The following is a 14,168-nucleotide window of genomic DNA, read 5'->3' as shown; positions in this document are numbered from 1 at the left end:
AAACTGACGCAGGAAGCAGTGAAGAGGAAGTGGGCGTGTCTGTGCCTCGCTGATATCTGTGTCCTCTCAATGCAACATCAGTGCTGTAACATTGTCCAGAGCCCTAACAGACGGAGACAGACAGGCGGTATGACCTGGAATCTGCTTTCACAATCCTCACTTGAAACTGTAATGAATGTTAAAATATTATCTTTTGGCCCATAAATCATGAACAAAGGCTAAACAAGGTCAACACTTAGGAAGAAGACGTACTCACAAAAACTGCTTTATACAGGGGGTTCTGATAACTTCTGCATCTTTACATATCACTTCTGCATCTCACAATCATAAAGCCCTGCTGATGTTAAGCAGGTATAAGGATTACCGTGTTCACAATCTTAGTTTGATGTGTTAGCATTCTAACATTTGCTAATTTGCATTTAACAAAAAGTGTAGCCGAGGCTGACTGGAATGATATCATTTTGAGTCATAAACGCCACAAAGTACTGGACAAATTGTAATTTTGAATTGATGATGGCACTACAACGTCCTGTTTTCAATTATTACAACTCATCCTCAGGGGAATATGAATGTTTTGTGTAAATCTGTTAGCTCTTGAGGTTTTTCACTCAAAAACCACAAGTGTCAACCTGCTGGTGGCGTAGCAGGAAGGCTCATTAGGATTCATCCTCTGGGGACCACAAATTATTTTACCATCTCCGTAAAAAAAGGGCAATATTTTTAGATCCAAGTTGCAGGTGCGTATATGTTTTTGAATATTACATTAAGAGTCGTAAACCCAAGATTAGCTGCAAAGGCAAAGAAAGGTGTTAATTCAGTTGCTAACGGTTTAAAAGTACGACTTTCTTCAGATTCTGTTTTGTTGAACCATCGCACTAAGAACAAAAATAATGCATTATCTTACTATTCATGACGTGGCATTACAGCTCAAATTAAAACGACCTTAGCAACAGTCTCACAGACAGACTTTTTCTCCACATCTTGCCCTTTCAGACAGCCCAGAGAGGAGGGAGGGGGGTCGCACTTCTTGTGAAAGGAAGCCTGCTGCAGCCACAGCAGGGGAGGAGGATGCTCCCTCTCCTGTTCCCTGCAGCTGATTGATGATGGCAGCCTTTTACCTTTTAGTTTACCGGCTCAGTGCAAGGCTCAGCTTTGTCACTGGGAGCTGCACCAATCTCCGGTCTGCTGCTGGGCGCTGAGAGCAGCTCAGCGGAGACTGGGCGACATTTACACCCTCCCTCTACCTGACTAAGCTACACAGAGCAGACAGGGAGACAGAACGTTATGGTCAGAGGCACTGAGGCTGAGTCCTTGAAGGAGACAGATAACATGGCCACTGGAGGATCACCGATTTTAATCCGTCTGTCTGCAGCTGTTTTATCCCCCCCCTGGTTGATAGTATGACATGAAACTTTATAGTATTTCAAAAGCAAGAAAGTTGAATGTAAAAGCCAAAGCAATTCGATATCCAGAGAATTCTACAAGTATTTACCCAAATTTATTGAAGTGCTCAATGTAACTTCATGCAGTCTTATGTGTGAATTAAAAGGCATATTAAAACAAGTTAAAGAGTGGCATTAAGAAAATATTTGTTCATAACTAGCGTCTTGCACAAAGCTGATTGTGTTCTGTACTTAATAAAAGTAATTTGCGGTTGCAAAAGTTCAGCACTACAGTTTGATGGTATGAAGCTTTTGGGTAATGCTGTCGTGACCAGATCTGTTGTTTTTTTTTAATTTTTAATTTTGTGTTGCATTGCTGAGCTATCAGCTACTAGAAACAGGATAGTAGAATAACTAAAGCTTGTTGTGTGCAGGTTTGTATGTCTTGTCTTATTGCTGGCCTTTGACTTTACAAGATGAAACAGGCTTATGTCTGACTGGCCTTAATGGAGTCTTATAGGGGTGGAGCAAAGTTCTGACTAGAGTTCATTATTGCTTTCATTTCCTGTGTTTTACCTCTTCTCCAGTGCAGCCAGGGACTGACCTCATGCTGAGCTTGGACACAAACCTGCACACACAAAATAAGTAAACATTAACCATGTAATGTACTGCCCTGCCAGTGTGTCACTTATTGCAACTGAAGAGGTAATAAAAAGATGCAATCCCTTAGGACAATAACAAAACTGTCAGATTATAAAACTGAAATATTCTACAGAATTAAAGATATCACCACCAAATTGAACACAATTCTGAGAAATGTTAATGATTTAAGGAATGTTTGGACCCTTAATGGTTTCACTGCTTGTTAATACTTCACTGGGCAAATTGTAGGTGCAGGCTGTTTACATACAATCACAGATTGAGTCTGCAGTAATTGAAGCCTGTGATTCAATTCAATTCAGTTTATTTTGTATAGCCCAGAATCACAAATTACAAATTTGCCTCAGAGGGCTTTACAATCTGTGCACATGCGACATCCTCTGTCCTTCCCTCACATCGGCACAGGAAAAACTCCCCTAAAAAACCCTTTAACAGGGAGAAAAAAGGAAGAAACCTATGGGAGAACGACAGAGGAGGGATCCTTCTCCCAGGATGGACAGAATGCAATAGATGTCATGTGTACAGAATGAACAGCATAACAGAGATACAACACATTCAATGTGTTGTATCTCTTTTTCCGTTACAATTTGTGTACATTACATTATCAGGCAATGGCTGTAAATCTTCTCAGGGTTTGTTGAAACAGTGAAATGTTTGCTTTAATAAAGAGGCATGGAAAAAGCTTGAGAACAAGTGAGTAAGTGGACCTTGAGCAGAGGTTATTTTGTCAATTTATCCTTCTCTAAACTCCGCCCCCGCTGCTACTCCTTCAAGCTGTATGAGCTACCATGGAGCCCAAACTGTCACGAACTGCACTCACTGAATAACTTCTATATCATTTTTGGAAAGACTGATTCAGCAGTGAAAACGAGTTAAAAAGACGAAAACAGATGCCAAAGCCTAGAGATCACAGTGTAAAAGTGAACCACAACATCACCTGGCGATCTAGACAGAAGACAATTCAATTAAGGAATAACACTGTTACTGTAAAGCCAGGTATCTGTATTCACTGGTACAATCATTAGAAAGCAATAGTGGTGACTTTTATATGCGACCATTTTCTTATGAATGATATGATCACAATGAATGTTAAACATAGCTGGGGAAAGGACTTTGGTGTTTACCTTGATGACCAGACCTGGACCAAAGTTTTGTACACACAAAACACAACAGAAGATAATTAATAGACTGCATGTGATTCCTGAAATACGTAGTTAATATGATGAATTATCCACTGTAGTCTCAAGATGCAATACATTGAACATTTTTCCAGACGATGAAACGAAGTTAGGTTTTGGAAACAAAACCACTAAGTTAGGTTGAGGAAAAACATAATTAATGTTATTAGGCAACAAAACCACAACCACACTTTAGGACACGCTTTCCAATTGTTTTCATCCTGAGCGACTGAGTGGAATAAAATATATTTACTCTGTAAATGAGGACAGCTTAGGATAGTTTCATGTTGATTGAAATAAAAATAAAAACAATTATCGCTGTTTGAGTAGATTTGAGGTTAATTAAGGATATGGAAATAGGGTGTATGCACTAAGCTGTGTGACGTACTTCCTGTTTCAAATAATACAGCTCGGTTGCTTCCGGTCTGTGTGTTTATCGCGCTAGCCTGCTGACTTTGGTACAGTAAACATGGATCAAGACCGCAAACCTCTAAAAACTGGACATTTTCAGAGGCAGGAGACAACCTACGCCGAGCACTGCTGTGTCCCCCACTGTACAGCGTCAGCAAAATTCAACGGGGTATTAAGTTTTCATGGCTTTCCGAGCCAAACTGACGTGAGGAGTCGATGGATTGTGAACATACGCCGGGATGCATATGTCATCACCACTCACTCCAAGGTCTGTAGCAGACACTTTAGTCCCGACAATTTGATTGAGCCAACTACTCCTCAGGGTCGAAGGAGACTTGCAAAAGATGCCGTACCAACCCTTTTTGAGTGGAACCAATATACGGTCGCAACCCCAAGGCGCGGCGTGTGGGATAGAGTGGATCGGTTCGTCGAGGCTGCCCCTCCGGAAGATGAGGTTGATCAACGTTTCAAAGATCACGACTACTGCTCTGTCCCAGAACCGGCTGCCATGGATATGGCCGCATCCGCTGCTGAAGGCGTCACAAATGAAGTAGAATGTAATTAAAGTTTAACTTACCATTGTTCGCGGCTTGTGCCATTGCTGCTCCGACTCCGTACAGCTATGCACAGGGGGCACGACAGGAAGCTTCAACGATGAATAGTGTGCTGTCTGAAACAATAATGCTGCTAAATGGTTGCACAGAACAGTGCCAGCCACACAGGAGCAGCGGTGGTGACTTAGCATCACTGGGGATGAATCACAAAGCTTGATCTAAGAGAAAAAGGTAAATCATTAGAAATTATAACCTCAGCATCATGGGTGTAAAAAAACAATTGGTTCTTATGAAGGTAAGCACTTGAACTGTGCTAGAAAAAGCCTACCATCCTGAATGCTTACTGTTATATTCTCTCCCTCTTAAAATAAAGATGTGTTTGTTTTTAAAGCGGACTCCAAGAATCACACAATTATTCCACTGTACCTGTACTTCTGCTTTGCAAACGACAATAAATATCTTGAATATTGAAAAGTTGTAGTCTTGTACTCATTACCTTGACTAAATTAAATTGTGTTCGGAAAAAAGGGAGGCATGAAAAACATTCAAGTTGGTGGCCCTTGAGGACTACACTTAGCTACTGCTCAACCGAACAAACTCCACTGAACAGGGATGAACACAGCATCCTGCCTACACTCAAACTGTGTGGTGCCTCGCTCTTCCTCATCGACCTGTAGCACAAGGCTCTCACGCTGACCTGCCCTGTCAGCTTGTCTTTATTGGACACTGAATGAAATAACATACAAATTCATTGAGCTTCAATTGTACTGGATACGCATCATCACTATCTATAACAAGTGACTACATGGAAAGTAAGGTTAGGTAGCTACATAACGTTACTTTTGTATACGCAAAACTGTGGCTATAAATTAAACAAATATTACTCAACACAACAGGCAAAAACATCAAGGCTGATATAAAACACTGGTTAAGAAATCTTGTTAGAATTTGCTGTTACTGCATCGTAATACACGTTAGAAAGTGACAGTTAACTGACAGACTAGCCTTTGACAGTAGCTACTAGCTAGCGTCTGTTAGAAGTAGTTTTCTTACCTTCGTAGCTGTGAATGTAGGTCGCAGCATACAACCTAAACCCCTTCTCCAATTTGCTCGTCGGAGTTTTTGTTTCCCGACATAAACGATGCACATCTGTGATATTTATTGCCGGCAGCTCCTGTAAACACCGGGTGTAGAACGTTGCCATCTTGGAACCGGAAGCTGATGAGCTGTATTACGGCGAATCAGGAAGTGCTTGTGCAAGTAGCCTAATGTTTAGCAGTTGGCTTGCTGGTTCTCTATTACAGTATAACCTTCACGATGGCCATGGTACTAATAGTTATAAAATGATTATCAGAAAGACTCTCACCCTTCTGAAAACGCATTTGGGCAAACATATCCTCACTTCCTTCTATGATTTTATAAGGCTTTCAGTCCTTGTGTTATCATTAATATATTGTCAGGATGTCGAGTTATTACTCAAAAGAGGAAAGAAAACACTAAAAAGTCTGTATGATTCCCTCATCTTCATGCTTAATTACTCACAGAATCTCACACTAGACAGTAATTATGAATGCAAATGCAATGCAACAGCCACTGCTGTCATGAATAGCTGTGAAGGAGCTCTACAGTAAATGGAACATTTCAGATAACATGGAAATCAAGGGGAGATGTTCTTGTGATTAGGTACATGCCATCACATTTTATTTTCTGCTCTCACACCTTAACAAGCAGAAACGCATCGTATTCATTAATTATACATGTGTTGTTCTCTCTGTGAACAGTATGAGGTGTCTATATCAAAGAGCAGGAGAAGAAAAAAAATCTACACACACACACATTATTAAAGACATTATTGTGGACATGCAGGTCGCAGTGAGCTAGAAGCAAACAATGTGAGAAAGTGTGAACGATTTAGCAAATAGAGGCTGATATGAAGAAAGCTGTGTTATCTCCAACTCTGCAAATAAGCTAATTTGGCTCTCTTTATCTGTCTCCCTGCTGCGCTCAGTGTGTTCTTTTATATATTTGTGTGTGTGTGTGTGTGTGTGTGTGTGTGTGTGTGTGTGTGTGTGTGTGTGTGTGTGTGCGTGAGCGAGCGAGCACATTTCAGCATTTGGCTCACAGTTTTCTTCCAGAAAAAAAAGCATACCCCAAGTGAAATGTGTTTTGGAGGTGTTTTTTTTCACAACACTGTATTAGAAATCGCTGTATGTGTCTCTTGACTAACAAGCATCTTATCATTTGGTCTCAATCTAATGCAGAAGATATAAGGTATAGGAGGGCATCCTTTCCTCAAAGAGCATCTCGAGGCATACACCCATTGTTGTATCAATACGAGAAATGTAAGACACACAATGAGGACAAATGTGTCGGATTTCTGCCGTTGCTGTGTTTTGGTTGAAGACAGCGGAGCACTACGTCCTGTTTCTGGAGATTGCACTAGTGGAAGAGTTGCGGTGGATCCTTCCCTTTTCCTGTCCAGATGGCAGCATCAGCTGACTGCAGATACGAGGTCTCTTGTGCAGACATTTCTATCTTTGATGCTCTTACGAAGCTCATTGGTGGCAGAAGTGTGTGTAGGAGGTTGGGTTGTTGGAAGGGTTGTTGGAAGTGTGTTGATCTTTCTTTGTGCATATATAGTCTTATGATTGTGTTTGCATAAATCAATCATAATGTGTTTAACAGCTTCAGTGCTCCTGGATATCTGACAAATAAATGAATCATTTGGCAGATTTTTTTTTTAACAAATTTGTTCCAACTCAGACACGGCCCACACAAAGCTCTTTTTTGATTAGACTCCTGGGATAGTTTGGATCTGTGCCCCAGTATCCCACAAGGGAACAGACATTTGATTACTGTACTTGTCAGCCAAAGAGAAATCCCTCCTCCTTCCCATCCTGCCCACGGGAGATAACAGAGCTCTTCTGTGCTGCAGAAAAGGACACTCTGCTATGGTCTGCCTGACCGACTAAGAAGTTATGCTTCTGGCTGAAATTTGTCTTCATTTTTTTCTTGAACTGGACATAAAATATCATCTTCAAGTAAAAGGAGAAGTTATTTAGTTAAAAGATTATCAGAAAATGTGCATGAATATGATAAACCTCTCTGAGGAGAAATGATAATGAAAAATGTTACTCTTCCCTAATTTGATTTAAATGATGTTTAATATGCAGAATTCAGCAAATTCGCATCAGTTTTTTAACCAAGACAACCAGCTGTGTTTTTAAAACACATGACTTGACATCAGCATACTGTGTCTGAATATAAGTTAAGTTCATGCTACACTTCAACTGTAACAAAGTGTATTTATAACACCAATTCTCTCTTGTTTCAGTGACCTTTGAATTTATCATTTAATAAATTACATCATAGTCTATTATGTTCATCTCTCATTCAGTAGGGGGCAGATTTGATCTCTGATATAATACTAATTTTCTATGGAAGAGCCTAGATAAGATGGTCTTGTAAACTTCTACAATGCCTCCACAGAGGAATCACCAAGAACACTGTCAATTTGAGAAGAAATAAAAATGTTTGTGCTTACTTGCAAGAAAATAAGCATCAATGCTTTAAGACATAAGACATACATCTTAAATACGTTCTCACAGTGAACTCACAAGTACGACGGGGTGTATAGTGTTACATTGTCTCACTTTATTTGCTGTGGTCTTATATCTAAAGAGAAAACAAAGACAACAGCTCATAGATGGTACATAGCAATGAAGCATTGTTAAGAAGTCCAGATGCGTAATCTTGAAAGCAGTGATACTGTGGTTAACATAATCAAAATAGGCAACAAAAAAAAGTTAATTAATTAAAAAAAAATGTAAGTATCATACAAGGAAGCAACTTAATGTCTTCCTTATCAATCAACCAAAATTAAAGACTATTTGAACAGTAGGCTATTTACAGTATTTATGTCTTATATTTAATGTGTTCAGATCACAAGTAGCGGCTCAGTAAGGATCAATAAAACCAGGTTCGAACATCCCTGCCAGTAAACACTCATTTACTTTTACAAATCAGTCTCTGTAAAAAGCTACAAAGAATAACCAGGCCACAAAAATAACACAGCTAAGGACCCAGTGACGTTAAAAAAAAAAAAGTACTTAGTCTCCCTCCTTACTAACCAATGAGATATATGTTTGGGTTTTGGAGGAAGTCTTCTGCTTGCAGAACAGAAGGAGAAAATGGCAGAAAATGGCAGAAAATGTCAACTGTGGCTGATCCCACTGCGCAGGGCACAGAGTGAGAAAAAAACACAAGAAACTGACACTAGACAGTTTGGAGAGCTCATTAAAAGTAACAACTAAAGTAGGAAGATGTTTGCTCCAAGTGTCGGCCAATGAGTCTCAGAGCAGAGAGTTCCCGCCTCACCGGGAGAACACATACTCGGTGTAACTGGTCCACAGTTTGTCCTCCCCCGGGTCGTTGCTGCCGTACGAGCAGGTCCCCGTGGAGTTGCAGGCCACCATGTGGAAACCCACCTCGGCCAGCCGGTCAAACGCCTGCTCCAGAAAGTTATACTTCAGGTAGTACCGGGCGGTGTACTTGTCAGGCGGGCGGTCCGGGTCGCGACTCTCATTCAGGGTCTCCCCGAAGACCTCTTTAGCCAGAGAGATCTTGCTGCAGACGGTGATTCTGGCGACCCTGCGGAACTTTGCGTCCGCCTGGATGTCCCTCCCGATGGTGTAGCTGCCCCGGTACCCGACGGTGATGTAGCCGGCGTTGCCCCCCGGAGAGCGCGGCGTCCTGTCCGAGGAGGACGAGGAGGAGGAGGAGGTGGAGGTGGTGGTGGTGACCGGGCTGGTGAGCTCGGCGTCCTCCGGCTCCCCGCTGCAGCTGTCCTCCGCCGCGCACAAGCTGTCTTTGCTGCCCGTCGCCAGGCGCACGGACAGCTCCGGCAGCTGGAAGAAGTCCGCCTCTTTCTGCAGCCTGCGCCTCTCCTTGAAGTACTCCGGCAGGAAGAGCTCGGAGTCGCGCAAGTAATCCAAAATGTAGCGGAACAGAAAGCCGTCCCGGTCGAAGAAGAAGCGGCCCTTGCCGTCTTTGGGCAGGTCGCCCGGGGAACTCTGGGTGAACTTGGTCCACAGGAGAGAGTTGGGCACCGCCGTGAGAGTTTCGAGCCGGGTCACATATACCTGCCCGCCCACGTTCAGCTCCACTATCTCTCCGAAATGTGAACTTTGGCTATCGGTCTGCGCCATCTCTCTCTCTATATCTATCTATCTATCTCTATATATTGTTCTTCTTCTCCCGGCGTAGTGTTCCTGTAGGTGCCCTAAGAAGGACGGGTAGTTTTGAGAGTCTTCTTACTGTACAGAAATGTTTGTATTGGTTTGGCTGTGTGGGAGGAGAAGGAAGAGGACGGCCAACAGAGACATTAACTGTTCACTGGGAAGCTCTGAGAAAACACAATGATGCATTCAAGGGCCCCGTGTAAGCCTCAGCATCCCCCCTTGTAAACATCTTGACATGCATGCATGCATGAAAGCTGTGGAAAGTATTAGTTTGTTGCACTTATTGTATTCGTATTAGTTTGTTGCACTTATTGTATTCGTATTAGTTTGTTTCTGTACTTTTGCTCTGGTTTATGCTTTTAGATGCTTGTTTAAGAAAGGAGATGCACTTATGACTTCTGGTGACTAGTAGTTATCTTCAATACCTATGTTGAATACACTTATTGTAAGTCGCTTTGGATAAAAGCGTCTGCTAAATGACTGTAATGTAATGTAAAGTAATAAAACCTGCCGCACCTCTAAAGATCAATCATTAATCATGTGTACTTTTTACATGCCAGTTTTGGTACAGACTAAACAAACGAGATAAAGTACAACTATGAGGTACTTGTGCTTTGAGTTTGCTTTGCCTGATAAGACCGACTTGCTTCTGACACTACTTCATTCTTCACTATGTTTTCCGTGGGAAATAATGTACTGTGTGTTTAACAGAAGTGGAACTAAAACTTTCTATGAAAATCTCTTTTGTAATGACAGGGCTTTCCAAGACTTTCTATAAGCCTTCATAATACACATAATAGACTGGGTCAAGTAAAACAATTGCTTAGTTACTTTTTACTCATGTTTCATGACAAGTGTTAAAGATATTTGAATCTATTTGTAACCATAATAGATGGTAAATGTCTGTATTGCCTGCCATAATACATTTATGAAAGGTCAAATAAGGGTGTGTATATCTGTAACAGGATGTGTGTCTTTATGTGGCACAATACATAAGAGGTCATGTAGCATGTTGCTTTAGGCTACAGATACAGTGTGGTCTGACTCTGTTCAGATGGTAGTAATGCTCCACTAGAAGAGGACAAGCTGTTGTTATGAAGACAAAGTTATTGTGGCAACCTTAACACCTCTCCATTCATCATGTTTACATAAAGCACCATGATGTTCCAGGAATTCTCATTCATGTAACATAAAAGTTCTCCTCAGAAAAAAATAAATAAATCACATTTCAACAAGTGGTCAAACTCAATCTGACCGTGTGATCAAAAGCTTTGGTACAACCACTAATTGGAGCTTGAGATGAGATATATTAAATAAAGGCGTGTCTTGGGTCTTTGTGTGAGCAGTGTTAGCTGTTTCATATTTCAGTCCCCACATCAGTATTTCTTTCACTGACATTATCTCTCATAATCAGAGTGACTGGTCTGTTATCTCAGATGAGGAATTTTGTTTCATGCATAAAAAGCTATTTGTTAGAGAAAATGTTTTTGTGTTGTACAGCTGCAGCTTGCATAAATTATACAAAAAGAAAAATAAGAATGGTTTTGCAATAAAATTTCTGTTGATACAGTTTTTCAATGTGATTATGCCATAAAATCTTGCAGAGATTTAGCCAATCTCATTGGAACGTAAAGCTAACATCAAGCCAAACATAACACAAAAATATTAATCAACAGTGGAAATGTTGACATAGATTTTGATGAAGCAAAAAGAATGGATAGGTATTCAGTTCATAACCTGGAATAACGTTGGTTTACATAAACTTTTGCAGCTGAAAGCAGACAAGCTTGCCTTCCTGACACTTGATGTTCTTGTTTTAGAGCACAAACCTGAATGTGTCACCCAGCATTTCCTACTGAAGAAATGTCATTCTTTGAATTAGAGCGACATCTAGTGGCAATAAACCAAGAAGCTTGTTGATGTTCTTGTGTTTAACCGAAATGGTTATACTGCTAAGACACATTGTGTACAACCTTTGAATGAGTCACTGTTTTCTGCCCAAGTATATCACAAACACTTTATTATATATTAAATGATTAAATGATAAAGTCTCTCTCTGCACATCACAAGGGCTTACACATTGTAGTCCTTTGTCCAGTCTCGACCTAATGTCTGTGTTATTACCATTAAAGGTTACCAGTCTGGCAGAAGATAATTTGATAAAGGGACTTGTAAAGTTTATCTCTCCAGCCATTTCCTAGAGAATATGAAGGTCAAGAGATATGGCAGCTCGTTAACTTAACATATGGTTTCCCCTCAGAGGCAGATATATTTATCTGTAGTTTCTGGTTCATATTTCTAAAGCCATACATCACGTTGTGTTGAGTGTTTCTAACCCTGACAGAAGACATTACAAGCTTCATGTTGATGTAACATGTGGGAGCTGGACTTTGAATGTTTTGGTTGCTTAGAGAAAGAAAGAAGAAAGAGATGTGTATGGTTGAATACAGTGAGTATTTAGGTGGAAGAATGGGCAACAAATACTTGCAAAAACAGAGAGTTACACAATTTCACACAGTTTATCATGTGATCGTTTGAAAGGGCATACTGCTGTTCTCCTCAATGTGCTGTTTCATTGCTCAATTTCCTGTGTGTATGCGCTGTAGGGGTGTGCATGATAAGTCGACTAGTCAAATCAAAAGTCGGCAGCACAAATACTGGTCGGTCTAAGGTATTATAATTTTATTAACGTGCACATTCAAATTACATATTGCCAAATGCTATCTCAAATGTTGCTTTGAAGAGCCGCCACTCCTCCTGCAGCAGCAGTGTCTCTCTGCTCTGATCTGAACTCATCAGACACTCCTGACTCACTTCCACCCCGTCGAGTTCTCCCACCACCACCTCCTCTTTCTGAAATAGAGCCTGTAGGTTCAGCAGTAAGTGTGTTTTTCTCAGGATTGACTGGATTGGCCATCAGATAAAACAGTATCTAATGTCTTATATATATTTTTGAAGCTTCTTTTGAGGTTTTAGAATGAAACTTCGAATGACTGTCATCATATTTTATTGTGTCATCAGCCTTAAAAATGGGGAAAATATGACTGTGTTATTGTGGTTAGGCTAAATGTAATATATGTTATACTAGACCACCCTATTAATACAGTTGAGTTCAGGAGAGTTACCAGTTCTTAAACCACAGTGAAAAAATAGATATTGAAAGGCTAAACGCCAACAAATATGGATTGAAGCTGAATATTTCACAAGATAAAAACCTGTTATCCATCCATTATCTTAAACCACTACTCCTTTACAGAGTTGTTGGGAGAGCTCAAGCTAATCCCAGCTGACACTTGGCAAGGGCACACTCTGAACAGAGTGAGACAGGGCTGACATACATAGAAATACACCATTCCCACTCACATCCACACCTACGTGGCAATATAATTCATCAATCCTGCTTTGGACTGTGGTAGGAAGCCGAAGAAGCCGAAGAACCGGGGCCACTCTTGCTGTGAGGCAACAGTGCTACCCACCACACCACGGTGCAGTCTCTTCATTGAGGAAGAGAAAGTTGGAAAGCAATAAAACATAAATCCTAATTACTGTAAAAGTGATGCCAAACCATTAACTTTGCTTAGACCACAGTCCCCACTGGCGTTTCATCAAATGTAACACCACACACCGGCTTCGTGAGGCACATTCATAACCAGCCATCTGGAGGCAACACTGGGGGCAGCTTCATTTGAAATATTATGTGGTTATCAAAAATATGGGTGATAAATGATTCAAATGGCCTTTATACAAAATGTTTAACCTTACAGGTTAGATTGTGCAAAATGTAGACTTTTTCTTCTTTTAGATTGATCTACTAGTCTATGTTTAAACTTCTGTTTAAATGCAGGGGAAATTAATTAGTCGTTAGGAACATCCCTAGTGCCTGAAACTGATTACCGGTTACTTGGCAACACACAGACAACCAGCCCCACGTGGCATCCCAGCTGTGCCATCCGCTCCAATTGCCATGATCATTAAGGTTTTCCAATACTAGAGGCATCATAGCGGCCTCCCGGGGGTATTAAAAACACATTTTCACACTAGCATATAAGAAATGAATCTTAAACTATAGAAAGATGATAAATAACAGCATTGTTACCTTTCCAGCTTCGCGGCTCTGAACCGTTATGGAGACCTCTGGTGTCTCTAAGTGAACTCAATCACCTGTGAGCCTGACTCGCAGCAAGCCACCAGCATGAATGAATCTTGATGAAACGTTGTACCTAAACGTTGCATTAAACACATCATTTATTTATTCCATTGAAAATAAAACACGGCGCTGTTTACAGTCGTTACACTGGAACCTGGCTTTATCGGGACACTTTCTACTGACTACAGGCAGCTTCATTTTGACTGCAGTACCTGCAGCTGCCGGTGGGCGGAACCCTTCGAGCCTCACCTCCTATAACAACACCGGCCAGACCGCGTCACATACACAAGTCACCCACACTCCTACCTGTCCTAAAGGGGAAGGCTCGGTCGGTCTCAACAGAAATCGAGCATTTTATTATTGTGCCATATATTAATCCATAATTATTTTTAAAAAAAATCCACTAAAACTACACCTGTTTTCTTTTGCAGCAGGTGTGGTTCTGCTTAATAGCAATAACATATTGGAAGTAGTTCGTTGAGATTTATAGGAGAGTGAAATCATTTTGTTCACCTAAAAGCACGTTCATGGATGTGTCCCCTGCAGTGGTGGATTAGGTGTTCAGATCTGTACCAATACAACAATGTAAAATAGTC

The 14,168-nt window shown here is 40.9% G+C and overlaps 1 protein-coding gene across 1 annotated transcript; it reads right to left on the bottom strand.

Moving 5' to 3' along the window:
* Positions 1 to 7,581: 7,581 nt before the first annotated feature.
* LOC129099526 (BTB/POZ domain-containing protein KCTD12-like) lies at positions 7,582 to 9,697 on the bottom strand. The gene has a single exon (XM_054608782.1). It carries the CDS (start codon positions 9,390 to 9,392, stop codon positions 8,559 to 8,561), a length of 834 nt encoding a protein of 277 aa, XP_054464757.1. The 5' UTR covers positions 9,393 to 9,697; the 3' UTR covers positions 7,582 to 8,558.
* Positions 9,698 to 14,168: the final 4,471 nt, after the last annotated feature.

This window comes from Anoplopoma fimbria, chromosome 2 (assembly GCF_027596085.1).
Source record: "Anoplopoma fimbria isolate UVic2021 breed Golden Eagle Sablefish chromosome 2, Afim_UVic_2022, whole genome shotgun sequence".
NCBI lineage: Eukaryota > Metazoa > Chordata > Actinopteri > Perciformes > Anoplopomatidae > Anoplopoma > Anoplopoma fimbria.
Note: the sequence above shows the minus strand (reverse complement) of the source record. Positions and strands in the feature narration are given on the sequence as shown.